Source organism: Amphiprion ocellaris, chromosome 17 (assembly GCF_022539595.1).
Source record: "Amphiprion ocellaris isolate individual 3 ecotype Okinawa chromosome 17, ASM2253959v1, whole genome shotgun sequence".
NCBI classification, from domain to species: Eukaryota; Metazoa; Chordata; class Actinopteri; family Pomacentridae; genus Amphiprion; species Amphiprion ocellaris.
The window spans coordinates 28,923,454-28,950,191 of NC_072782.1; the positions used below are offsets into that span (position 1 = coordinate 28,923,454).

At 37.9% G+C, this 26,738-nt stretch overlaps 1 protein-coding gene across 8 annotated transcripts in view; it reads right to left on the reverse strand.

Moving 5' to 3' along the window:
* Positions 1–1,776: 1,776 nt before the first annotated feature.
* The window catches only part of tjp2a (tight junction protein 2a (zona occludens 2)), a 47,346-nt gene continuing 22,384 nt past the window's right edge, over positions 1,777–26,738 (reverse strand). For 5 of the 8 annotated variants that reach the window (XM_055019364.1, XM_055019365.1, XM_055019359.1 and 2 more), the window contains 24 exons: positions 25,995–26,048; positions 22,289–22,413; positions 22,057–22,159; positions 19,112–19,889; positions 17,566–17,669; positions 17,330–17,483; positions 16,190–16,301; positions 13,301–13,431; positions 13,115–13,193; positions 12,840–12,990; positions 12,036–12,144; positions 11,593–11,812; positions 10,408–10,595; positions 10,227–10,322; positions 9,980–10,059; positions 9,689–9,899; positions 8,803–8,903; positions 8,421–8,645; positions 7,082–7,186; positions 5,503–5,709; positions 5,319–5,333; positions 5,041–5,118; positions 3,784–3,869; positions 1,777–3,394 (listed from right to left, as the gene is read on the reverse strand). In XM_055019364.1, coding sequence (XP_054875339.1) covers positions 3,238–3,394; positions 3,784–3,869; positions 5,041–5,118; positions 5,319–5,333; positions 5,503–5,709; positions 7,082–7,186; positions 8,421–8,645; positions 8,803–8,903; positions 9,689–9,899; positions 9,980–10,059; positions 10,227–10,322; positions 10,408–10,595; positions 11,593–11,812; positions 12,036–12,144; positions 12,840–12,990; positions 13,115–13,193; positions 13,301–13,431; positions 16,190–16,301; positions 17,330–17,483; positions 17,566–17,669; positions 19,112–19,889; positions 22,057–22,159; positions 22,289–22,413; positions 25,995–26,048 — 3,669 coding nt within the window. In that variant the 3' untranslated portion in view covers positions 1,777–3,237. The remainder of the gene's footprint in view (positions 3,395–3,783; positions 3,870–5,040; positions 5,119–5,318; positions 5,334–5,502; positions 5,710–7,081; positions 7,187–8,420; positions 8,646–8,802; positions 8,904–9,688; positions 9,900–9,979; positions 10,060–10,226; positions 10,323–10,407; positions 10,596–11,592; positions 11,813–12,035; positions 12,145–12,839; positions 12,991–13,114; positions 13,194–13,300; positions 13,432–16,189; positions 16,302–17,329; positions 17,484–17,565; positions 17,670–19,111; positions 19,890–22,056; positions 22,160–22,288; positions 22,414–25,994; positions 26,049–26,738) is intronic. The other 3 variants (XM_055019361.1, XM_055019360.1, XM_055019366.1) reach the window with 3 other exon arrangements.

Here is a 26,738-nt window from a genome sequence, read left to right on the forward strand (position 1 = left end):
GAACACCTTTGGGATGAATTAGAGTGGAGACTGAGAGCCAGGCCTTCTGGTCCAACATCAGTGTGTGACCTCACAAATGTGCTTCTGGAAGAATGGTCAAAAATTCCCATAAACACACTCCTAAACCTTGTGGACAGCCTTCCCAGAAGAGTTGAACCTGTTGTAGCTGCAAAGGGTGGACCGACGTCATATTGAACCCTATGGATTAGAAATGGGATGTCACTTACGTTCATATGCCAGTCAAGGCAGGTGAGCGAATACTTTTGGCAATATAGTGTATATATAGTAGACTAGATCCGCTAGCGCACTGTCTTCTATATTATCTATGGTCTGACCAATCACTGCTCTCTGGCTCCGCCCTCTGAGAATCCTGTTGTCGTTTGGCTCCACACTTGCTGATGACCACTTCCGGTCTCAGAAAATGAAAAAACTGACCTTTTTTCGCTTCTGTCTCTTACCGATTTTATTTTTTTGTTTTTCTAAATATAAAATGAAAATCAAAGCATTTTTAAAATTTCGTATATCCCTTTTTGATCATGAAAAGGAAAAATGCCTTGTATTTCAATTTTAATTTTTATATTTTAAAACGAAAATCAAATAATCACTCGTTTTTTGTTTTGTGTTTCAGAACGGAAAATCCAATTACCAGATAAATACACGGACCGCTTCCAAATTGATTTTTAAAAATGATTTTTTAAAATTTCTTTACAGTTGTTCAAGTCATCTAGTGAAAGTTTCATACTTTTTTAGGCTGCAGAAACACAAAATATCCTGTCAGATTACTATGCAGCCTGGAATGACTTCATGAGAAATTAAATTATATGAAATTAGGAAAGGGGCTCGCCAATAAAATGAAAACAAGTCAATTTGGACTTCATTTGTTACATTAAAGTGTTTCTGAATTTTAGCAAACCACCAAGACAAATAACTCCATCAGCTAATTCTATATTTAATTAAAAATATAAACAACTCTACAAAAGTGCAATAAAAAAAAACCAACAGGTAAACTTCTAGTGGATTTATTTCCTGCAGTATCAGTGATTGTGTTTGGCAGGATAACCACGTTTATGTGTCAGTTTTGTTATAAATTACAGGCAAATAACTCTGCAGATATGTGGAGTAAGAAAGGAGACATTTAGTGTTAGTTTAGTGTGAATGCACCTCAAAGTGTGTCCAGTAACTTCACTGTGAGCTGCTTTTTCCCCCAAAAAACAACTCTTTACCCTTCATGTCGTCCTGCAGGTCAAAACTGATCCGTTTTAAAGTTTGAAAATGTGGAGAAAAAAAAACATTTTCACAGTGAAACTTCTGATGTCCACATTTTCAACATTTTTGGGAAATTTTTGAACATTTTTTGGTGGAAAAAAAGAAATGTTAAAAATGTTTCTGTAAGAACATTCACAAAAAAAAAATATGTGAATGTTCTTAAAGAAAATATCAGAAGTTTTACTGATATATATGGAATCACTTTAGATATTTTTAGAATTTTTTGGAAGATTTTTACTCATTTTTTGAAAAGATTTACATGAATTTTCTTGCCAAATTTGGGAGATTTTTTTAAACATAAAACTTTTTGGGGAAACTTTTAAGGAATTATTGGAATTTTCTTCCTGAAGGTTTTGCAAATTTTCAGAAATTTGGGGATTTTTTTTTCAGACAAGGAAACAATATTTTTTGGTGCCCGTAAATGAGGACAACAGGAGGGTTAAAGGAGATATTAACACGACCATCATTTCTTGTATCCCTGAGAACACAAGTACAACTCGACACTTTGACCACAGTGTAAAAAAAAGAGATTTATTTCATAGGATTTTCCCAAGAGTCTGTGTGTAACACTCAGGAGACGACAAACTAAAAAAAAAAGAGAATCACAAACTAAAACAGGTTTTCAGACTGATAACATGATTGTCACCACTTTTCCCAGAACTTGTTGTGTACAAAGACGTGACGGAGTCGGGCGGAAATTCGATATAAAAACAACAAAAAGGTGATTGTCTCTGTTAGCGAGCTGCTGCTGAAGAAGACAAACATTTCACCGGTTCTTGATAAACTTTCTTTTACAGGTCGGTTTGTTCCAGCTGACTGGGAAAATACAGCATTCACCAAAAACATAAAAGAACATTTCTGTGATCTTTTAACTTTGTAAATATAAGACATAGATGTTCTCTCTTGTGAAGGCGAGACTCTTCTGCATCAACAAAGTAGGCAAAAAAAAAAGGAAAGAAACAACACAGTAGGAAGTTTCCAGCATAAATCCACAGCTTGTATCCTGTAACTTTAGTCAGAAAGTTCTCCTGTTCGGTCTATTTTACAAAAAACACACCATGTTTTGCACCCGGCTTCTAATTTTTTAACAGCTTCAGACGTTTTTATATATATAGAAGCTACAAGGCACTTGAAGATCCGCGGCTGCTTCCCAGAATGCACCTGTCTGAAACACACTGACACACTGTTTTACATGGTTCTTGACGCACGGAAACCAACTTTTATAAAAACCTATCAGTGCAGATACTGTAGAGGCTACAGTATCTGCACTGATAGGTTTTCAGTTTCTGCCTCTCATTTATTAAACATTACAGTCTAGAAACAGAGGAGAAAATCAGTTTTTTAGAAAATGAAACACCTCTGAAACTGTGAAAATCCATGATGTTGAACAAACATTGATTGTATATAACAGCTGGACTGGATTTGGATATTTTCTCCTTGGTTATTATTATGATTCTTTCAGACATGCACTGTTTTCTGTTGATCTGACGGCTTCTAAACGTCTCATCTTACTTGTTTCTATACATAATTCTTTACATTTATTCTGTCTACAACCTAATTAAGTAAACGTGTCATCCTGAGCTGCCTGGAGAGGAAACTAAAACTACTTACAACTAGTTATTTTTATCCAAATGGTTAGAAAAGTCTGTATAGATTCTGGACATATCTGCAAAAATAAGTATTTATTTTTACAAAAAAGGCTCTTTGACCGACCGTAATGTTGCTATAAGAGGCAGAAACTAAAGTTGGATGGAATGGAGGAAAATCAAAGCTCACTCAGACACAAATAGAATATTTACACTGAAACATCAGGTGTGTGAAGAAGTTTCTCTTTGTTCAGGACAGGTGGTTTCTGTGTGTTTGTGGCCCAGATCCACAGATGGGAACAGATAGAGGAGTTCTGAGTGTCAAGGTGAAGCTGCTGAAGCCGTTACCGTGGCAACAGACGGCGCAGCTCCCTGTTTTCCCGGCCTACAGCTCGGTGTCCTTGTACTTCTGGGGGTTGTAGTATCCTCTCTTGGTCTGGTCGGCCAGCTGCCGCCGGTACTCGGCCTCGTCGTCCTCGTGGCCCCTCGACTCCGAGTACGAAGGTCTGGACGGAGTCTGAGGCTCCGGGTTGGAGCTGGAACTGACAACAAAGAAACCAACAGCAGGTTAGAGACTTCCATCCATCCATCCATCCATTATCTACACACTGCTTAATCCTCATCAGTCACGGGGGCTGGAGTCTATCAAAGGTGTCAACAATCAATCACATTCACACCTACGGACAATTTAGAGTCACCAGGTAACCTCAGCATGTTTTTAGACTGTGGGAGGAAGCTGGAGAACCTGGAGAAAACCCACACATGGACAGGAGAACATGGAGACTCCATGCAGGAAGATCCTGGGAAGGTGGGAACATGAACCAGGGATCTTCTAGCTGCAAGGCGTCAGTGCTAAACACCAACCCACTGCCCTGGTTAGAGGCTCATCTCAATGAAGAACAGCACGTTTTTCTGAGTGATTCTCTCTCACCCTATTGGCTGAGGACGGTTGAGGTTGGGTTTTGGCAGCTTCACTGGGATGGCGTAAATGTCGGGATGCTTCTGGGCGATTTCCAGCTGTGGAGAGAAAAGAAACAGACCCAGATCTGTCAGAATTAATCCAAAAAGAACAAAACTTTACATGAATCCCAGAAGGACAGAAGTGTTACGGCAGCTTTCTCTGTCTTTGTTTACTTAAAAGATAGTCCACATTATTTAAATCTGCTTTTAATCAACATTTATACACCCAGATGTACATTAAATAATCTGCCAATTGATATTTAACCCTCGTGTCGTTCTGCAGGTCAAAATTGACCCGTTTTAAAGTTTGAAAATGTGGGAAAAAAAAATAATTCACAGCAAAACTTCTGATGTCCACATTTTCAACATTTTTGGGAAATCTTTGAACATTTTTTGGAGGGAAAAAAAGAAATGTTAAAAATGTTTCTTAAGAACATTCACATAAAAATCAACCAAAATCCAGCAAATTTCACTGGATTTTGGTTGATTTTTCTGTGAATGTTCTTAAAGAAAATATTAGAAGTTTTACTGATATATATGTAATCACTTTAGATATTTTTAGGACTTTTTGGAAGATTTTTAGTCATTTTTTGAAAATATTTACACGAATCTTCTTGCCAAATTTGGGCAATTTTTAAAAAAATAATATAAGGGAAACTTTTAAGGAATTATTGGAATTTTCTTCCTGAAGGGTTTGCAAATTTTCAGAAATTTGGGGAATTTTTTTGCTGATTTTTTTCAGACAAGGAAACAATATTTTTTTGTGGCCGTAAATGAAGCCAACAGGAGGGTTAAGTGATTATACACTGAGATATACTCACTTATGTTGTATAAAATAATAATAAAAATGAAGCTCTGAATGACATTTTAATATTCCATGAAGACTCCAACCTTAAAACCTTCGGTGCACACACACTGTAACCTGCATATTTCTCTTATTTATCAAAAAATGCAAAGGTAATTTAGCAGTAAAGCTGTGATGTAACAGTGAAGCCACAGAGTTAATCCCTTACCAGTAGGTCTGTACATCCAATATGCGTATTTTGTCACATAATTGAAGGTGGCCTTGGACATTTATGGCCTGATTGAACCCTAACGACTTGATCATGACACTGTTTTTATTGCCTCTTCCTAGAACTTGCATGACCAGCTTGTAAGTAAAAAAAAAAATAGGATGACTGTCCATACTGCTTGCTCTTCTTATTTGGCTGATAATAATAATACTGACTCGAGCATTTTCAGCCTCCTGCAGCTCCAGGAGCCTCTGAGCTCGGGCCAGATGGTCCATCTTCTCAAACGCTTTAATCTGGGGGGAAAAAAACAAGTTAATTATGCTTCATTTTCAATAAAAAGAATTAATAGATGCTGCACATCCACAGGGCAGGATTCTCATGAAAGTGACGATCAAATGAAACATTTATTGTGATTTTTATGAAGGACAAGGAGCTATTATGGATTGGAGAGGAGGGCTGCAAACACACGGGGAGGATTCATGTCTGCAGTTACCTGGTCACTCGTTTTCTATTTCATTTAAGAAGCAGAGAAAGTAAAAGAGGAAGGAAAAATATTTAATCACCGAGTCAAAGCTTCTGAACGTTAGAAAGGAATATAAAAATACGAGATGATGTTTCTTAAAGAGGAGCTGTGAGCTGTAACGTGAAGAAGTGAAGCTATAGAAGATGATTGGGACCTTTCCCAGGAAGGACTTGTTGGCCGGATCCTCGTCCTCCTCCTTCCCTGGACTCTGCTCCTCTGATGACTGGTTCAGTCGAGCGATGTTTGGCTTCATGGCCACCGGTGGAGGCGGCGGTTTGTTTCCGGCTGCGTCGCTGCTGACGGTGCTGCTCGAGTGCGACTCGTAGCTTCGCGTCGAGTCGGTACGAGTCTGAGCACGAACCTGGAAACATGAACAAACTGTTCACCATAGTCTGGAATATTCTGAACCATTATTTAACATTTATTTACCACTTTGTGAAGCTTCAGGGGCTTTAAAGATGGTGGTCTGTAGAGCTGAACGTTGCTGTTGAGTCATAAACATCTTAAAACAACAACTACGAACAATTTTTAAAAAAAATTCTGCTTTGACGCAACAACTTGGAGCTACAGAAGAACGGGCCAACAACAAACTCTAGCAACAATTTGGGATAAAAAATTAGGTCTATTTTAAAATCTCTGTGCACTTTTGCAAACGTAAATGGTAGCAATTATGATAAAAATGTAAAAATCTAATAAAATTTATGAGAAATTTCATGATTTTTGAGGTTTTATGTCAGTTAATATTGATAATTAGTAATAGTTTTTATTAAAGACCAGCAGAAAAATAGTTTATATTTGAATTTAAACACATTACATTGAATTTAACTATTACCAAGCACAGAGTTTTTACTTTCAACATTAACTCAACACACAAATAAATTCATGATGTCACCTTAATACATTATTAAAGCAAGTAAAATCAGCTTCCAGATAAGCTGACTGAGGTTACAATTTAAATTTCAATTGTTTAGCTCCATTATAGAGGAACATAAATGGCTTTTATGAGCTTGGGTTTGTTTAAGAAGCCAAACTTTGCATTTTCTTTACATTCTTTCACTGCAGTTTGCATCTGATGCTTTTATATTAAGCTGTCAAATATTCTGCTGAACATATTTCTTGTTGGTATTGACGTAGTGTCTATTATTGGTACTTTTTGCTGTCGTTTTATTGCCCAGGCTTAAATAAAAGAGCATCATCTGGCTAATTTTCCTTCTTCTTTGCAGGGTTGTAGAACGCAGTCAAAATGCAGAAAATTCCCCACTTCTGTCCCTGAAACTAAAAGATTCTGGGACTTTTGGGCTGCGTTCCAACATCCATACCTCCATCTTATATAATATATCAGGAAAAGATGCCCCAGCATCCAGTATGACATGTGCAGTACGCCAAAAACACTCGGATGTCCTACTACATATGATTGGATTTTGAAGTATGCAGGTCAACATGTTTCTCTGGTCATTCTGACCCACAATCCTCTGAACACTTATAAATATAAACAAGCCGAGCTTCCGATAACACCCAGACGTCTCATTTAACACAACAGACTGGAAGGTTTAAAGTTTAAGCTGCAATATTATGATGAAGTAGAATGCACTAAAGCAGCTGTACTTAAAGTAGAAAGTTTAGAAGGCAGCCTTGGTTTCAGAGCTGCTTCAGAGGAGCTATTATTGATTAGAGGTGAGTAAAGGTGGACTGATGTTAGGTGAAGGTGGAGGAAGCAGGTGGGAGATTCTCACCTTTGGGGGTTCAGGGACAAACGAAGGGGGAGGACTGGGTTCTCTGTGCAGCATCTCTCTGCTGCCTGCCCTCCTCATACGACCCCGAGGTTCAGGCTGAGGCCTCTACACAAACACACACACGGTGACGACAACAACAACAACAAAGGGTAAACAGTCATGGAAATGGTCGCACCGGCACATAGTTTCTCCCCAAATATTGTCAAATATTTAATGTAAAAAATATCTGAATTTTATCCCCAGCCTTTCTCTGATATTATTCCTATAAAGTGGACACATGCTGAACTCCTCACTTGCTGAATTTTGTTTTATCTTGCAGCTCATCCAGTGCAACAACATCTCTTTAACAACGTTTTCTCTTTACAGTCTTCAAGTGCAACAGATCATTCAAGCATGAACAATCATGCCATATCTGCAGGTTATCAGTATGTACTGTATATTCATAAAGCCACATCTGCACGTGTAAAAGGTGCACAAAGTCTTTATTATATCCTTCTTTTTAGCTTTATGGTACTTTTGTATTTCTTGTCTTGTCTCTTTCAGGCCTCATTTGCATCCAGCTGTTGTAACAACTACATTCTACCATTATTTTAGATACTTATTTTTATTTAAGTACTCATTTATAATTGCTTTCTACATTTTAGGCACAGCATTTCTTCTGTCATTTTTTTTTCCTGAGCATTATCTGGCACAATAATTTCCTTTGGGATTAATAAAGTTTTATCTTAATTTACAGATATTCCCAAATGGCCTTAGATGCAGGCTAAGGTACATGCTAGCATCTGATGTACAGCAGCTCAAACAGGTGAGGCCAAAAATTATTGGAAAAATAGCAAAATAAGCTGTTCTGAAGTTAAGCAAATTAAAACAGTAATTTTCTGCAGTGTTTACTGTGAGTGGAGCACATTTTAAATGTCAATATTGCAGTTGATCATGTATATATTATTGCAGGAAGCCAAAATTGTGATCTCTGTTAATATTCATTTAATTCTGCAGCCCTTGCACTGCGTTAGCCATCATGATTGAATTTACTGGACGACTTTTTTCTTCTTAACAAACTCGGTCATCCCACTGCGCCAGCCTCATTGTCTCTATTTGTATTCTGTTATTTAAAAAAATAAGTCGTAGATAGTTTCATCATTGGATTAACAGCAAAATGGATTGTTGCACTTGTCAGACTGAACCAGTTCAGAAGTACTTTTTTTTTTTAACCATGACAGCCAACAGTAGCTAATGTGACCATTTTAGAAGCCGTCTGGAGCCCCGAGGGTTGCTGTTAAAAGGAAACACCTTCTATTCTAAACACATACAGAGTATTAAACAAAAGTGTTTTGCTCACATCGTCTGGTAGAACCGGCTCTGATGACCGGCTGATGGCTGAAACAGGCTGAGGTTCGTCCAGCGCCTCGTCCAGCTCGTTGTCCGTGTAAGCTCCGCCCTCGTCCGCCGTGTCGTCGTAGTCGCTGGTCAGACGGCTGTCCATGCTCAGGTAGTCGGCGCTCATCGCTGACAGGTAGGACATGCGGTCGTCATGGAGATCCAGGTCTTCCTCCGAACCGTCCAACTGAAGACAGGAAGTCACGGAAAAACACCAAAATGTCCTTTTAACTTACAAGAAAACAGCTTTTGAAGATGTCTGGCTGATAATAAAACTCCAGGATCCAGACAGTGGACTAATAAAACTAAATAAAGTGGTTTAAGAAGTGGATTTTGATCCTCACCTTGCCCTCACAGACCCACACAGCTCGGTCCTGCTGCTCCCGAATCGAATCTTTCACGCTGCCGTACCAGGCGTCATTGGCCGAGTTCAGGTCGATGGTCGCTAAATGTGCAGAAAAACAAACATGAGGTAAGACATCAACATCAGTACAGACTGAGGTGAAGAATTTGCACATTTCTGTAAATCATTAATTATTCTATTACTTTTTTTTATTACTCATAATTCCTTAGATTTGCTATACTTGTGGATTATTTGACTTGTAACACTTGCTTCCAATTTAAATTGTATCCTTTTAAAATTCTGTATTTGTCAGTGTTAACATCTAATTTCTCAGATTAAAAACCAACTTGGCGATAAAACAGATTCTAATTGTGAACAATGTGCCAGTCAATGAGTGTAAATCATAACAGGTCACTAAAAGGCAAATGAAACATGTACGTTTAATGTATTCAATGTTTTATACTATGTTTCTCTTAAAACCTGCATAATATAAAAACATGAATGTAGACAGGTGAGGGGTAAAGATTACGTTACGCTTACATTATACATTACGTGGACAGAAAGTCTGCCACATGTAGGAGAAATCAATGGATAATTTAAATTTATGTCTAGATATGCTAGGTATACATCAACAAGATATAAAGAACCAGAAAACCAAGAAGAACCAAGAAGACAGCCACAAATAGCAGCAGTAGTAGTAGTAGTAGTAGTAGTAGTCCAAGTAGTACTAGTAGTAGTAAGATTCTGAATCAGTTGTTTGAAGGCAGCTTAATGATCTTAGCAGCAGGATTCAGGTCTAGCGAGTTCACTAAACTCAGATTATTTCCATTTTCTGACCTTCAGACCAGTTCCATCTCTACTCTAACTTCCTGTTGAATGAAACCTACCAGTGAACAGATGTGAGCAGGTCTTCCTCAGCTTCACCGCCTGCTCGTACAGCTTCCTGGCGCTGCGGTTGGATCCGGGCATCAGGCGGCTCCTCATGGTCTTGACGCCCTGCTTGCTGTCGGGGTTGAGGAAGATGACGATGGGGTACCACTGGGTGTAGTTCAGGGTGTCCACGGCTTTAGGAGTCACATCCAGCAGAGCGTGACGGTCCTGAGAAACATCAGGAGGTGAAATAACTGAAAAGAGAACAGTGTTTTCATACAGAGGCGTTATTTTATACTGTAGCCTACCTGTTCGATGATTTGCCGGATGGTGTTTAGTCTCACCACTCCCGAGGATTTCTCACTTCCTGCATCTTTGGGTTCAGTTTCTGGAAGAGGAAGGAGGTGACTCACAAACTACAAGATCTGTTCTTGTTGCTGACATTTTATTTTAAGCAGAAATTACACAGTTTCTGGAAGAGAAAACAGATGACCCACAATCTAGAAGATCTGTTCTAGCTGCTAACGTGTTATTTTAATTTTTGATGACACTTACTGGCGACGACAAAATCGTTGGGAATGTCGTTGGCCAGTTTGTCGTTCACTGCGTCAGAAATGGGCCCAAATATCACCACAGGCCTCTTAAAACCAGCTGCAAAACAACAATAAACAGTGAATTCACTCAGATTTTCAACACAAACAACTCGATCTAGGTAGGTAACTTGTTTTGTAGCTACCTTCTCGTAACACCACCCTCTCGTAGGCGGGGAACCGAGTGGTGACCGGAGCGGCACTCAGGTCCTCTCGGCTCTTCCGAAGGTCTTTTTTCTTGGCTGCTCTTTGACCTCGGAGCCTCCAGAAGTCTCCTCGGTCGTTGCCTGATGCGGCCCGAGCAGCGTTCTGGACGTTCGCCATTTGTTCTGCTCTGTAAGACAAGATTCAGAAAAGAAATCAGAGGTTTCAAGTAGTTTTAAGTCCACTTTATGCATGTTTTTGATGATTATTGGTGTCTGGCTGTGTACTGGAGGATTACCAGCTATTGTTACGCCATTATATGAAGAATAAACACACTAGAAAGATGTTTTTGTCTGTTTTTAACTTCTTGAACTCCCTGAGGAGGCCTGCGTCCCAACTCCCTTCTTTCAGTTTTCCCACACACATGGACATATTTGGTTTTGCAGGATTCATTGCAAAAATAGCATCAATTTCCTTTTATTTATTGTGTATTTTCTGCAAGAGGAGCCCAAACACAGACTGTCCAAACTGATAGTGACCACTGTAGATTAAATTTTGCAGCATTTAGACAAGTTACAGGAAAACAACATTAAAAAGATCAAACTTTTTAAAGAAAAGAAAAATTAAAAAAAAAATCACATTTTCAACTAAAGTGCAGCGTACGTTGTGCATATATATAGACTACATGTTATTATGTTATTATACATATTTACATTAATCATGTGTGCTGTAGTGCAGATGAAGGTGTTATATAAAACAAATTGTATGCCAATTATATATACGGATATACTTTAGGCAGACATAAATCCTCAATTTTTACCAACTTTAAAGGCTAACTGTTCTGTTTCTGGATTATTTCCAGATTTGTAAGGGGTTTAAGGAGTTTTCTTTCTGGCAAAACTTCATTTATTCATATAGTCAGAGACTTTTAGAAACTACATCCTTTATTTGGTCATTTTAATGGTAAATAAGGGAAAGTGGAAGAGTTTGAGTCATTGAGGAGGACTTTTTTAAAGCACTCGGAAACTTTAGCATCTTCAATTCCATGGCAACTAGAGAATGGAAATCATGAGATGAGGTCAAAAGCACCACAACTACTGAATACCACTACTGAATGTTTTTCATAACCATATCTTTCTTACAGATGCAGATAAATCTTTAGCCCCACATATAGAAATTTCTCGTACCTGCTCTTGTTGGGGATGATTCCTTTCTCCAGCAGCTGGTTGTCTTTGTCGGTGCGGATCGCCAGCCAGTTGCCCAGTTTGCCGTCGTAAAGTGTGTCGGTCACTTTGAAGATCTCCCCTCTGGAGAAAGGAAGACTCTGCGGAGCTTCTTTCTCAAACTCAAAGTGGGTTCGGATGAAGAAAGAGTCGCCTCGGCCGGAAGCTAAAATGTCCTTGTACACTGAAACACATAGAATGAAGAGTTATTTTGGGTTCAACCAGTCAGAAAACATCACAAGGCTTGTTGTAAAAATGATGAAAAAGCTAAAAACTACAACATGACTCAATGCAACCAGCGTTTTTATTGCATGAACGTGTGCTTTTACGCTTTTATTTGCCGCTATATTTGTCATTAGTTTATTTAACATTGGTGGTAGTTTTTTGTTATTTATCCAGTCCAGTACCTTCAGGTTTGCTCTGGGCCAGAATGGTCACATCTTCTCCTTTGGGGATCTCCAGCAGGTAGAGGACGGCATCTTCACGCACCATCCCTCTGAAGTCCATGTTGTTCACCTGAAACACACAATAACAGATTTACACATTAAAAACAACATTTGTTACAGAAGAAATCAGACATAAAAACTGTAGGAACACGTAGGAGCCTAAATGAAGTTAAGTTGATAGTTAAATGATTACAGTAATTCAAATTAATGGCAAAGCAACAATAATTTACATTGATTTAAGAGGATGAAAAGCAATATTTGCAGTATGGACAGACGAATGTCAACATATATTTCATTTTAAGGTGATACAGTAAGCTAATAATTTGCTTTATTGAACTTTAAAGTGTGTGGATGATTGAAAATGTTAAAATATATAATTTATATGAGTTTTAACACATAAGTGGCTGTGATAATTGCTTTCCTGTAACAATAACAAAGTGCTAATTTAACTAAGCAAAGGGTATTTAAGTAAATTCAAGTTATGTTAAAACTTTATTAATCCCAAAGGAAATTCTCATGCTAGATATTGCCCAGAAAACAAAATCACATGAGAAAATTCAGAGCCTAATAGAAAAACAATCTAAAAATAAGTACAGTAAAGTAAGACTAGAACAGAAAAATTGACACTGGCAATGATTCTGATGTACTGAAGCAATATCTCACATGAAAAAAAAATTACACATCATGTCTTTTGTGTCCATGTTGTGTTTTTCCGTCATTTTATCTGAATCTGCAGGTTTTAAGGTGGATTTAAAGGCGCCTCACCTTCATGATCTGGTCTCCGGTGTGCAGACCCTCCTGCTCGGCTGCACTGTCCTCCTGAACTCCGGCGATGAAGATGCCGACATCGTTTCCTCCGGCCAGCCTCAGACCGACGCTGTCGCCTTTCTGGAAGCGAACCATCATCGTGTTCGGCCTGAATCGCGCAGACATCCGAAAAGTACCAGAAAAGGAAGGGAAAAAAAGAAGAAGAACGTCACGTATGAGTCTCAAAAACAGCGCATCAACCAGAATAGCGTCACTATTTGTTAAATACTGACCCGTATACTTCCTGGTCCTCTATGCTCGGCTTTAGAGGCACCTTAGGAGGAGCGTGAACCTTTGGCGCCACGGTGACGGCTGGTACAGAACACAAACTTTTATTTTACTCATTCACATTTCCATTTATTCACATAATCTGTTGCTTCAACACAGCTTTGGACTTTCAGAAGCAGAAATCTGTTCACCTGGTGGCGTCTCTGATCGTGGCTCCTCCCTCTCTGCCTGTGAAGGGGGCGTGTCCTCAACGCCTCTATCAGTGCCTCTGAACGGCGTCGGCATGGCGCCCATTTTTGCCATTCTGTTCGGCGGGTCCTCTCTAATAATGACACAAATTTATATTTTAGAACAATCCAGTCACAAATATGCTTATTATATTGAAATTCAAACCTTTAAAGCAGGGATGCCAAACTCTTTTTAGTTCAGGGGCCCCATTCAGCCCAATTTAATCTCAAGCGATCACTAAAATCACAGCATAATAATCTATAACTTAGGACAACTCCAAATTTTTCCTTTGTTTTAGTGCAAAAAAGGTACGTTCTGAAAATGTTTTTGCATTTAATGAATTATCTTTTTACAAAACATCATGAACAACCTGAAATTTTTTAAGAAAGATACATTTCATTTCAAAAACATTCAGCCTCAGTTTGTTATTTACACATTAAAACTTCCAGATCACAGAGTGTCTACAAAGGAACAAAACATTTAGTCACAGCTATCTGGAAATGAATGATATAGTACTTTACTTAATGATCAAAACGACAAAAGTCAGACAAAAAAGAAAAAAATTACAAAAACAAGACAAAATAGTACAAAAACGAGACACAAAGCTACAACAAAATGGACAAATGACACAAGTGAAACAAAAAAAAACACAAAACGACAAAAATGAGACAAAAAAACAATGAATAAAGCGAAAAACAATGATAAAAATAAGAAAAAAAACAAGCATGACAAAAAGGAAACACAAAACGACAAAAATGATAAACAAAATAAAAGCATGTGACAAACGACAAAAGTCAGACAAAAAAAACAGGACAAAATATTACAAAAATGAGGCACAAAACGACAAAAGAACAATGAATAACCTAGCATTTTACTTTACTATCAAAACAACTTGTCAGGGTCTAGAAATTATACAAATTTACAGATTTACAAATCTTGGGCCGCGGGCCGCATGTTTGACACCTCTGCTTTAAAGCATTCAGTTCTCTCATAACAAAATCCAACATGGTGGAAAATAATGCATCATTAACGATGCTGGTAATTTTAATATTTAATGTGATGGAGCAGCTAAGCTTCACGAAGCATGAGTCAACATAATCCTGCATTATCCTGATTTATTTTTCTGCTGTTTTTAACAAGACAAATAATAAAACGCCGGGGATATTTTAATAAGTCTGGGCTCATTTCCTTTGTGGCATCTGAAAATGAAAGATGAAACTGAAGATATGAAAATCAAATATGACAGCAGCTTTGTTCAATGAGTTTACTTTTTCTTTAAAAATCTGATTTCCACTAACACAAACAGATGGAGTTTAATGACTTTAGGAAGCTCTAAATTAAGCAGTTAAATCTTTAGTTGCGGGAAATAATTCCATCCTGTGACAGAAGATTTAACCCTGCAGTGAGTCCAAACGGCATTTTTGTTTTGTTTTTGTTTTAAATCATCAGATTTACAGTATTTGCTACAAGAAGCTGTAAAAACAGGAATAATTGTCTTTCTGAGGGTTCTCTGTCTGAGCTAAAATTATAATATTCTTCGAAATTGGTTTATTCTACACGTCTTATTTAAAAATTGACCAAAAAATAATCCATTTGCATCATAGAAACTAAAAATTCTGTACTTTTCAGCGCATTTAAGAAGTCATTAGTGACAAGTTATGTACATTATGTACATGTTGATTCCAGACTTTGACAATTTTTTATAATGAATCAAAGAAAATTCAACTTTTGTTTTATCCTGTAAGACTTCTGACATTCTAATGGTGTCATATTTCACAAGAGATTTGTTTAAGTTCTCTTTACTTCTAGCCACAGTTTCCATAAAGGTGCAGGATTTTATATTGCAATAAAAGTTAATTATTGTACTCAAGTCACATCTAATACATGTATTTAGATATTTTTTATCAGCTGTTGAGGCTGTGTTGGCAAATCTTAGGACACAAATATGATTTTAAAAGCTCTGTCTTATATATAAAATATAAATAGCTGTGCTTTTTAGCCCACAGTGAGTTAAAAATATAGCAGGAGCAAAAAAACACCAAGAAACTGCTCGAGTTCAGACGGTTTACAGAAAAACAACACACCTTTCTGTGTTTATTTCCCATCAGACTCAGGGAAACATTTGCATTAAAAATCAAGATTATTTTGAAAGCTATAGGAGGTTTGTTGCACAATGTCGATGTAATGAACAATATCTAATTTTTCAGAAGCAACATTTCAATTTTAGGTGTAAAAATTCAATTTCATTTGCAGTATTTGTTTACCAGAAGTGATGTTGCTTTACTACCTTATTATAATTGCCAGAATTATTAACTACCTTTTCATTTCTAGTCTTAGTTATTTTTCTTCAATGAAATATTGTACTTACATCTTTTTGCTTTTCTACTAGGCAATGCATGTTGCGTAAGTTTTATCTTATCTCACAAATCCTCATAAAATCTAGTAAAAACATCTCATCGAGCCACATTTATGTTAACTGTGCCAGTTTGAAATAAACCTGGAATATCCTTTAACAACTACGAACTACGACTCAATTTAAATTCTAAGAAGCCATTTGCTTGAGTGGATGTTTATTATTTTGTTGGGTGAACTCATGGAATAGTGTGGACAACCTCAAAATGAGTACAATTTAAGAAAACAAACCAATAAACGCTTGAAAAATGCAAAAATGTTTAACAATAAACACGTTTTTGGGATTTCGTACAACATTTAAAGCAAAGAGGAATAAATTAAAGTTCATTCTACTCATTTTTGAGGGTTTTTTTTGTTAGTCTTTTGCACTTTTTGTGATTTATTTTCTATTTTGTGGGCTTTTATGGTAATGTGGCACATCTGAAATAAGTCAAAAATACCTGGGTTTGTCTCTGAGCCTTTCATTGGAGGAGTGTGAGGAGAGGTCGGAGTGGTGTCCTCGTCTGTCGTCCTGTGGAGAGTAGGATCGATACGACTCGATCTCGGAGATATCTGCAAAAAAAACAACAAACATGTTGAAGCAATGTAACACTGAAGCATCTATACTCTTTTTTTCTTTTTTTTTTGCTAGATTCTTGATGCTCCTGTATTTTGTGGCTTTTATGTGACTCATACGGCCCACAGGTGATTAAAGCAGAAAAACAGACAAACGAAGGTCATACATCCACTCACACCTGAGCGCTAATTATATCCTAAGATCAAAGAAGCTCTGAAACGTTGACATTTCTGTGTATTTTCACACGGCAGCAGTGATAAACTACAGAAATACCATTATAGTGGTGATTTGAAGTTTGCGGAGCTAAAAATCCACATTTTCTCACCATATTTTCACACACGCCACATGCAGTGAAGTCACTATTGTTGCTAGAGCTGGACGGCAGAAACCAGACGGCTGCTGCGGTGAGAAACCTTAACATAATGAAATTCTGTCATATCCGATAGCGGGATTATGATTGGGGATTAGATCACCCTGCTAGAGGCGAGTGAGGACTTTCACTCACACACACAGACACACACACAACACACACACACACAGTCCCAAAAGCAGACAAACTGGGTCACGAGTCTTTGGGCGATTCCCCCTCCTCCCCGCTAACATTTGGTCAGTGAACAATCCACTCACACCACTTATCTAGATTGGTTCTGACCAATCGCAGCGTGCCGTCTGGTCATGTGACACCAAAAACAGGTATAAAAGAGTGAGTAATCAAGAGGGTGGAAGGATAATAATTATGATTGTTTGGGTGAGTGTCTGGTTAGCTCATAGCGCTAGCACCGCTTTGTGTGTTTTTGTTAATCCGTGTTCAAATAAAACTAAAAACTGATGTGAGTAAAACCTTTATTGTATATGAAGGGAAAAACAGGTTTAGATCGACAGATACAGCAACAGCAATGTGAACAATGTTTTACACAGTTGATCAATGTGAAGTTCGTAGTGATTATATGATGATGGTGGAGGTGGTGGTGATTCCTTTAAGCTGGATAGGAGCTGCTGCTTTTCATTTTCGAGATTCTCTCACCATCGAGCTCCGAGTCGCTGTCGACCATCGGCGGGACTCGGATCAGAACCTGCCGCCGGTCTCTCTGCACCACCAGCTGCAGCTTCCTGCGAGACTTCTCGATCAGCTTCCCAGCGTCGGTCAGGGACAGGTTTTCTGTCGCCGTGCCGTTAATCTGACAGAAAGAGAGGACGGAGAGATCAAACTGTACAGAAACAGCCCAACATGTCGTGTAAATTAATAATGTGCAGCTCTACCTTCAGTATGATGTCCCCTTCCTGCAGGTTTCCATCTCTGCTGGCAAGTCCAGTGCTGGTCATCTCTTTGATGAAGAGCTGGCTGCCCAGACGAAGGCCGTACTCTGGAATAAAAACACATTTTTTATGTAGTTTGTGTAGCTTAAAAACAGTAGAAACGGTTTACACAGATGACCTTTACTTTACTCTTTTTAGTTCTTCATTAAATTGAGTCTAGATTTTATATTCTAGAGGTAATTTTCAAAACAGTGTGTACAGTTTTGAGAAAATATTTATCTGAAATCCCCATTTAAATTCTCAATTTTGTTAAATTTACAGTCTATTTGATTGGCTGTTTTTTCTTGCTTGAATCAGTGTCACATATTTTGAAATGTCAGCCGAGGAAGAATGTTTTCAAAGTGTTAAAATATGGGACGTGTTTTAAAACGCTCTTGAGTATCTCATTAGATTTCCAATGTTTATTTTCCGCTGCAAGAACTTTTGCATCAACATATAAAGAAATGACTTCTGTTTGAAGCACTTTAACCAAACTAGACAAACTAGTAAATAGTAAGTGGACATAACTCTAATTCTATGACCACAGAAAAGGACAGGAAAAGAAAAATGTAGCGTGCGTTAGCCCGTATGGTGAAGTGGAACACATCACTCCTGTTTAAGCATCCTTACACCGACTCCCAGTAAGTTTTAGAATAGATTCCAAGGTTCTACTGAAAGCTCTTAAGGCCCTTCTAGTTATATTTCTGACCCTTTAGTAATTTATACAACAGGACGCTCTTTAAGATCCTCAGGTAGAGGCCCAGCTCAAAACTAAAGGGGGCTGAGTGTCCCGAGGAAATCAGCTCTTTAAAACATACTTTTATTGGAGAGCCTTTCATGATTTTATCTGATTTTGATTTGTTATCAACTGTATTTTACTTCTTCCAATAATATCTTTACTTTTTGCTACAGTTTTTAATTTAATTTTATCTCTTAAATCCTGTAAATTTCATTTTATGTTATATGTTGCTGCTTTGGGAACTATTCTGTAACTTGGATTTGGAAAAGTGCTCTAGAAAATAAAAGATTATTATTATGTTAGAGAGGAGAGGACTGCTGCTCAGTACGGACATAGAAAAATGGTGCTTCTTGCTGCCTCAGAGTTTAATCAACGTTGAGACCAACATAGCCGCTTTTAAGGACTTTTTTCTGTCCATAAAGAGGTTCTGCAGGAAGTTTCTTGTGGTAAAACATGCACAAAAGGTTTGGTCCGCTCTAAATTGGCTCACAAGTTCCTGCTGTGGAAAATGGATTAGTTTGAGCATACAGCTTATTAACTGAAAATGACTGGCACAAGAATTGACATTGAAATTTTTTTTTTCTTACTGATACTTCATACCAACCACAACAGGAGGCCTTTTAACGTCAAAATGTGTTTGGTTAAATGTCTTCGCCGTGTGTTTTCAGTCTTTCTTTGTCACTAAACGTTGTAACTTGACAGTAACTTTGCAGTTTATCAGAATGAAGGCCATCAGTCTAACATTAGTGTTAATGTCTGTCAGTTTGTCACCTTCGTTGGGTCGGTTCTTCAGCAGCAGCACGTTCAGAGGTTTCTCCAGCGGCTCCAGGTCTCTGACGGGTCGAGGAAGAGGAATCGGTGCAGCGGCGGGTGACGGCGTTCGGTCCAGTCGGTCCCTGCTGCCGCTTCTCTTCATCGGCTCCTCGTACTTCCTCGGGTCGCTGTGGACTCGTCCCCGTTCAAAGCTGCGGTCGCGGCCGTGGCTTCGTCCCGGACTGTCTCGCCTGTAGCGCAGGTCGGGGCTGTTGGTCCGGTCCAGCGTTCGCTCGCTGCGGTAGCGTCTGTCGGGGCTGTACTCCCGGTCCAGGGCTCGCTCGCTGCGGTAGCGCCGATCCGGACTGTGGTCTCGGTCCAAGGCGCGCTCACTGCGGTACCTCCTGTCCGGGCTGTAGTCGCGGTCCAGCATGTGGTCGCTCTTGTAGCGGCGGTCGGGGCTTCGCTCTCGGTCCAGAGTGCGACCTCGGCTGCCGTCCCTGCGGTACTGCCGGTCCGGGCTCAGGTCTCGCTCCGTGCTCCGGCCGCGTTCCCGCCGGTCATAGTCCCGGTCATAGTCGCGCTCACGTGTTTGGTAGCCAGAGTCCATGTAGCCGCCGCCTCCTCGCTCCCTCTCCAGGCTGTGGTCTCGGCCGCCGCTCCGGCCGCTGTAGACGCTGCGGCGGTCCTGATCGTAGTTGTATTCGTCGTTGTAGTCGTTGTTGAAGACTCTGTCGTCGGGGGACGGTGGGCGGTTCAGCAGATTGACTGGAACCTTCCTGGGCCTCTTCACTGTCTGTTGATGGACAGAGACACAGAATTCATCCATAAAAAAAAAGGAAAAAGTCAGAGATTAAACAAAGAACAACCTAAATCCTGATGTTGTACAGATTATTCTTTGGAGTTTGTAGCCTTTTTAGGAGCTCAACTTAGAGACATCCATGTGATTAAATTTCCTGCTCCGCTTTCAAAGCAACAACGAATGGACTTTTCAGAATCAGAATCAGCTTTATTGGCCACATATGTGATGATATTCAAGGATATTTACTTAGCTTTCAAAATATTTTAACAAAATAAAACATGCATTTAAACAAATGGTTACTGAAGGAAAATGAGAGTTCAGCTGCAGAAATGTGTGAAATACCATGTTTAAAGTGAACCAGAGTTTACAGATGAGATTTCTGGGATGGAATATAAACAGGTATGTGATATATATAGTAGGTACAGTGGGTCAGTGACAAGTTTTCACAACATAAAACACACATGCATTTAAACAAGGAGCAACGGAAGGAAAATGAATGTTTTACTGCTAGGTACGATTGCAGACGTGTAAAATATCATGTTTGAAGTAAACCAAAGCTACTGCAAATACACAGTGAAAAATAAATGATTTTACACCTTAAATACATGAAACAGGTTGATTAAAGTGCAACAGAACAGAGACTTTTTGGGTTAAAATATAAATAGATATTAGATATACAGTGTGTACAGTGGGTCAGTGCACATGTGTTCACAAAATAAAACACATGCATTTAAATAAGACGTTATGGAAGGAAAATGAGTGTTTTACTAGTTTGTACAGCTGCAGAATCAGTTGCTGCAAATACACTTAACATTAATGTTATTTACACCTTATATAAATGAGGTAGGTTGATGGAGGTGCAATGTAACAGAGATTTTTGGGATGAAACATAAACAGTTATGAGATATACAATGTGTAGAGTGGGTCCCTGCACATATTCACAAAATATTATGCACTTAAACAAGGGGTAATGAAAGGAAAATGAGTGTTTTATTACTATGTACACCTGCAGAAATGCATAAATTGCATGTTTAAAGTGAACTCAAGTTACTGAAAATACACTTAATAAACAATAAATGGTACCAACACCTTAAATGCATGAGGTAGGTTGATGAACAGAGATTTTTTAGGTTGAAATATACATCGATACGAGATGTACAGTATGTAAAGTGGAACAGTGGACGTGTGTTCACAACATGCATTTAAACAACATGTTATGGAAGGAAAATGAATGTTTTACTGCTATGTACAATGGTAGAAATGTGTGAAATAGTGTGTTTAAAGTGAAACAGAGTTACTGCAAATGCACTTCTTCAACAATAAATGTTATTTAGACCTTATGTACATGCAGTAGGTTGATTATAGTGCAATGGAAAAGAGTTTTCTGGGCTGAAATACAAACAGGTATGAGATGTACGGTGTGTACAGTGGGTGCACATGTCCACAAAATAAAACATACATGCTTTAGAAAAAAAGGGTTATGAAAGGGAAATGAGTGTTCAACAATTATGCACAACTGTAAAAATGTGCAAAAGAGCATGTTTTAAGTGAACCAAAGTTTGTGAAAATACGATTTTAAAAAAATAAATGTTATTTAGACCTTATGTACATGAGGTAGGTTGATTATAGTGCAATGGAAAAGAGTTTTCTGGGCTGAAATACAATCACATATGAGATATACAGTATGTACAGTGGGTCAGTACACACAATAACGTGCATTTATACAAAGGATTATGGAAAGGAAATGAGTGTTTAACTAGTATGTATAACTGCAGAAATGCATAAAATAGGATGTTTAAAGTGAGCCAGAGTTACTGCTAATGCACTTACTGTAGCATAAATGTTATTTACACCTTAAATACATGAGGTAGGTTGATGAAAATGCAATGGAAAAGAGTTTTCTGGGATGAAGTATCACATATGAGATATAAAGCATATATTTTGGGTCAGGGTTTGGATTAAGGGTGAGTTTAGTAGATAACCAAAGAAGTGCAAGGTTTAAACAAAAAAAACAAACTCTTTACTAATAATTTTTGCCAGATACAAACTATATAGAGTGGGTCAGGGTTGGGTTTAGAGCTGTTCCTGACTGATGAGGAAACAGTTTTTTTCCCAGCATTGTACAGTAAATAAACCAAAAAAATTCAAATGTTTTACTTACAATTTTTGCGACTTTGCCACATTTTCTGAGTGTGGAGACAGCGAAGGAGTGCATGGCTCCCTCCATGGGGATGGCGTTCACCTGTATCACTCGGTCATTCTCGCTAAACACAAACACACATTGATATAGACTTCGATTAGACTCAAAAAGTGTATTTTGCAAGGTCGGTAAGTGCCTTTTCTGATCTTTCTGAGGAATTAAGACTATAAAAAACAATAAAAATGGTACCCACAACAACAACCCGTCAGCTGGACCTCCCTGCAGGACGTCGGACACCACGATGGACGTTTCTCCGCTGTCCTCGTTGGGGTTGTCCCGCCCTCCTGACACCGCGATGCCGAAGCCCATCTTTGGATCCTGAACGCAACAAGATCATGTAAATCAGTGTATTCCGTGCGTGTGTGAGAGAAGTCCTGTAATCCGTGTGGCGTGTGTCGGCCCACACTGTATAATCGTGGCTGTATTGTACATGTTGATCAAAGGGATTTTGACTTGTGATTACTGCAGAAACACGTATGATCATTCTGCACCTTCTTCTGCAGCTCTACTGACAAATAATCTCATAAAATTCTGAATCAAATGTGTAAGCATGTGTGCACATTTTTTCAGATTTTAATTCAGATTTTAAAGGTTCCTTGCTTCCTGCCTTGGGAATGTTTTTTTTCTTCTTTTCTTTTTTTTTGGACTCTGACTGATTCTACCTGCCACTGCTCCAGTTTGCCCAGATGAGATTAGGTCAGAGATTTGTTGACCCCATCTCTTTATCCCCTCCCTTCCATCTGTACTTAAAAAAAAAAAAAAAACCCTACACACACAATTCACCACTTCCCCCTGTCTCTAGCAGATGGCCATGGAGGCAAAGGGAGGGTGAAAGTGAGAGCAGGGAGACAAACGCTGGAGAAGATGACATGAACAGTCTCTTTTTGCTCTAATCTTCTAAACAAATGGTAAAGAAAATGATTATTTCCTGTTTTTAAAATAGCAAACGAAGGCTTAAACAATTAGAAAAGCACTGAAAAAAAATGATTGTTGCTGTCAGATGATGCCAAAATGTCAATTTTAACACAAAAAATAATGAGAAACAGGCAGCAAATGTGACAACAAGCAATTTATACACTCTGCTATTAAAGACACGACATTGCGTTGGTATTTTTAAGTGCACTGTTAAGCTGCTGACTGACATGTTGATTGAAATTTATAAAAATATACTTAGAGTTGAACGTCGCGGTATTTTTCTGATTAATCAGATCAAACCTGTCCAGTGTTTTCTCCAAGTTAAAGCAACAGATTCCCTCATTTCTCCTCCAGAATTTGACTGCATTGTGCACATATTCATAAGCAAAATTAATTTAAATTTTTTTTTTTAAAAAACATATTTTGTGTTTGTTACCTGCCTTACAGCACTTTTAATATGTTTAAATTACCTTAATAATTCAGTTTTGCTCATGATGTGTCCTGCTATACGTCAAATGTCAAGAGAAGAGGAAAATTTAGCTGAATGTGACGCATCATAATCTATATAATATTCTAGTAGTTAGTTATACAAACTATTACTCACCATTGGAGCAATAGCAATTTTAAAACTTTGGAACAGACTTCCTCTTTTAATGAAATGTTCCTCCTGCTTTGATATTTTCAAGCAAAACTCCAACATATACAAGTTTTTAATGGCATATAGCTGCTCTTAATCCTCCCTAACATTTCATATATGTTATTATTATAGAAACTGATCTTACAACTTGCTATCCTCTAGTATTTTATACTATTTTAGTCTGTTTTATTGAGTGATTTTGCAAGTTTTACAAGTTTTTCTGCATATTTATACTGGATATTGGCGGTCCGTGCATAATTTTCTTGCTGCCCGTTTAGAACAGAAAAGATACTTTATTAATCCTTGAGGGGAAATCTGTTTGCTACAGCAGAAAGAGGATAGTTCCCACCACCATAAATACATATAAAAAAGTAAAAATGTGCAGTATATAAACATAAACAATAAGAATAATATAAAAATCTAAGTGTTTTATAGTGCAAATATTGTCCAAGAGTGCAAGAGTATAAAAAAAGTGTGCAATTTCAAATTACAGAACTGGAAAAGATGCTAGAAGGGAGACATCTGATCAAATGTGCAGCACTTCGGTTGCTTTTAAACTTGCTGCATAAACAAATTCGATTTAATAATTATAATTAAGCAAATTATATGTTCTATTATTGCTATGTGTTGTATTGCATAAAGAACATTAGCATGCATGTTGAGTTTCAGGTTCACTGACGTCTAACAAACTCTTGCAGGATGTTTTTTCATTAAACAAGGTGAGTCATGTTCTGCAGTAAAAGCGACATTTTTTTTTATTTTTTTAAAAAGGGACTGTTTAGTGAATAATGGAAGCAGAGAATGAAAAATTAAATGTCCAGAGTGTGACAGCTGGCTGTTGTGGGGTTGAGATGTGGGGGTCACATGCCTGCAGCAGAGGACCTTTTTTTAAAAAAAAATTAAATCTGCTTTTCTGGCTTCAGTGAGCCGCAGCACGGGACAATGAGCTCATCATGCTGATTACCTAAGCTCAACTGGTTTGCTCTGCTCACACAGTCGCACACGTGTTTCACATTAACGACAACGAAGAACCGGGGTCTGGGCTGGTGTCCACACAAAATTAACAGGAGAATCATGAATAATTTCTATCACCAAATCAAAGACTTTACCTAAAGCTTGAATTGAATGTCGTGTACTCTTGTTGATTTCTTGTACTTGATCAAAAATTATAGTTAACGATTTAACATCAAACTGTGAAAACGAGCTGTGATTTCACACTGTATTTAGACACCAAATCCGAAAAAAAAACCCAATATTTTAAAAGCAAAAATGTTGTAGATTTGGTCAATAAATAACTAAAACTATCAACTATCACAACATTTATTCAGAATTGCAGATTTCCAATTAATTTTACAGCTATTTACTGATCAAAAAAAGTACCAAAATTGTATATTTTTGTATATTTAAACCTGTAGTAATTGTTTTTTTTTAGCTGCAACAAGCTACACTCAATTTCATGCTTAACACAGTAATTGTGACTCTATGCTACATCTCAATTATTTATGTCATTTACATTTATCAACACAAGAAAATGTGCAATTCCAAACTTCCATTTAAGCATCTTTGTGCTCCAAGTGTTTACGATTTTATCTTTTTAAATATTTAAACCTGTAGTAATTTATTTTTATACCCACTGAGGGGCAACACAATCAGCTGGAATTAACAATAAATTACTTTATACAGTTGACATGGTGAAAATGTGGCTTATTTGCACACTGAAAATACATGGAGTGACGTTAGCATCTATTTTCCTGTTGTGTTTTTGTTTCTAGTCCTCTATTCATTTTTCTATTTGCTCTGTTTCAGTCTCAACCAACTCTTTATAATTAAAACGTCTGTTTAGTTGTTATATTTTGTTGCTTAATTCTACCAGTTGGTTCTGAATAAGGAGCATTAGGCGGCTTTTTACATGTTTTTTCAATACTGCATTCATTTTGCTTTCATTTACTTATTTTTTTCTTGGTCTAAATAGGTTCAAATTTAGGAATAATCAGACTAAAAATTAAGAAAATGTGACTTTAGAGGTCCTGATGTGTCATAAGTTTCAGGAAACATTAAACATTTTTTTTAATATACAGTATATCTGTGTCTTTTACACACCGTACAGTGAGCTCCGAATCTAATGTATAATATATTAATTCCTAACTTTTTCTACGATTGCATGACTTCACTCTGTTACATCTGCAGTCTGAGCAGCTTTCTGGTCTCGTAACTGCCAGCTGACGGCGAAGTATCAAACCAATAATTTAAATGCACTCTCCGGCGAATCACTTGGGAACAACGGCTGAAAACAGTAAATGTTTTAAATGCGATGACGTCGGGTGTGTTCCGGTGCAGATGGACTCACCCTCTGCAGGGTCACGGTGTACTGCTCCCACACGGTCTCCTCCATGACCGGGTTCTGTGGAGGGGAAAGGAAAGATTACCACGGGTGGCTTCATTTCACCGGACAGATTAATAATGTACTACGTGATGTAACGACAAAGTCACTTCATTAGCCTACGCCTGTTGTTACACAATCAGGAGCTCCCAGAAGAACAATGACAAACCTTTACAGCATGTTTGACCAAGAAACTTCTGGGTTCTGTTGATTAGTAAATTTCAAGAACTTTGAAAAGCACTTTGAGGAGGAAACTTTGTGACTGTTGCATGAAACAACCAACAGGTTATAATATAATAAAACAACCAACTCAACCTGCATCAACTGTTTTCAACACCAATTAAACAATTAATTATTTCTTGAAGTGAATTCAGAGTCTAAATCAATGTTGTGTGACTGTCAAAACAATCAATTTTTGCATTTGAGAAGCCAGTATTTTTATTAAAATGCAACGACTAATCAATAAAATGTGGTTGTACTCCATTCACAAGTACCAAACTTTGTCAAAAACACTACCTCATGTACAACTAAAGTAGATTTCCAAAGTATAAAACCACCTCAATTTCTTTACAAAAATAAACCACAGAATCAGTGTCACGGATTTTGTTTTACGTCATCCTTTACCCGTTAAAAAAAACAGCAATTTAGACCCAAACAATCATTTTTACAACTGACAGCGCCACTTTTCTGCAATTCTGGATCCCTAATTTA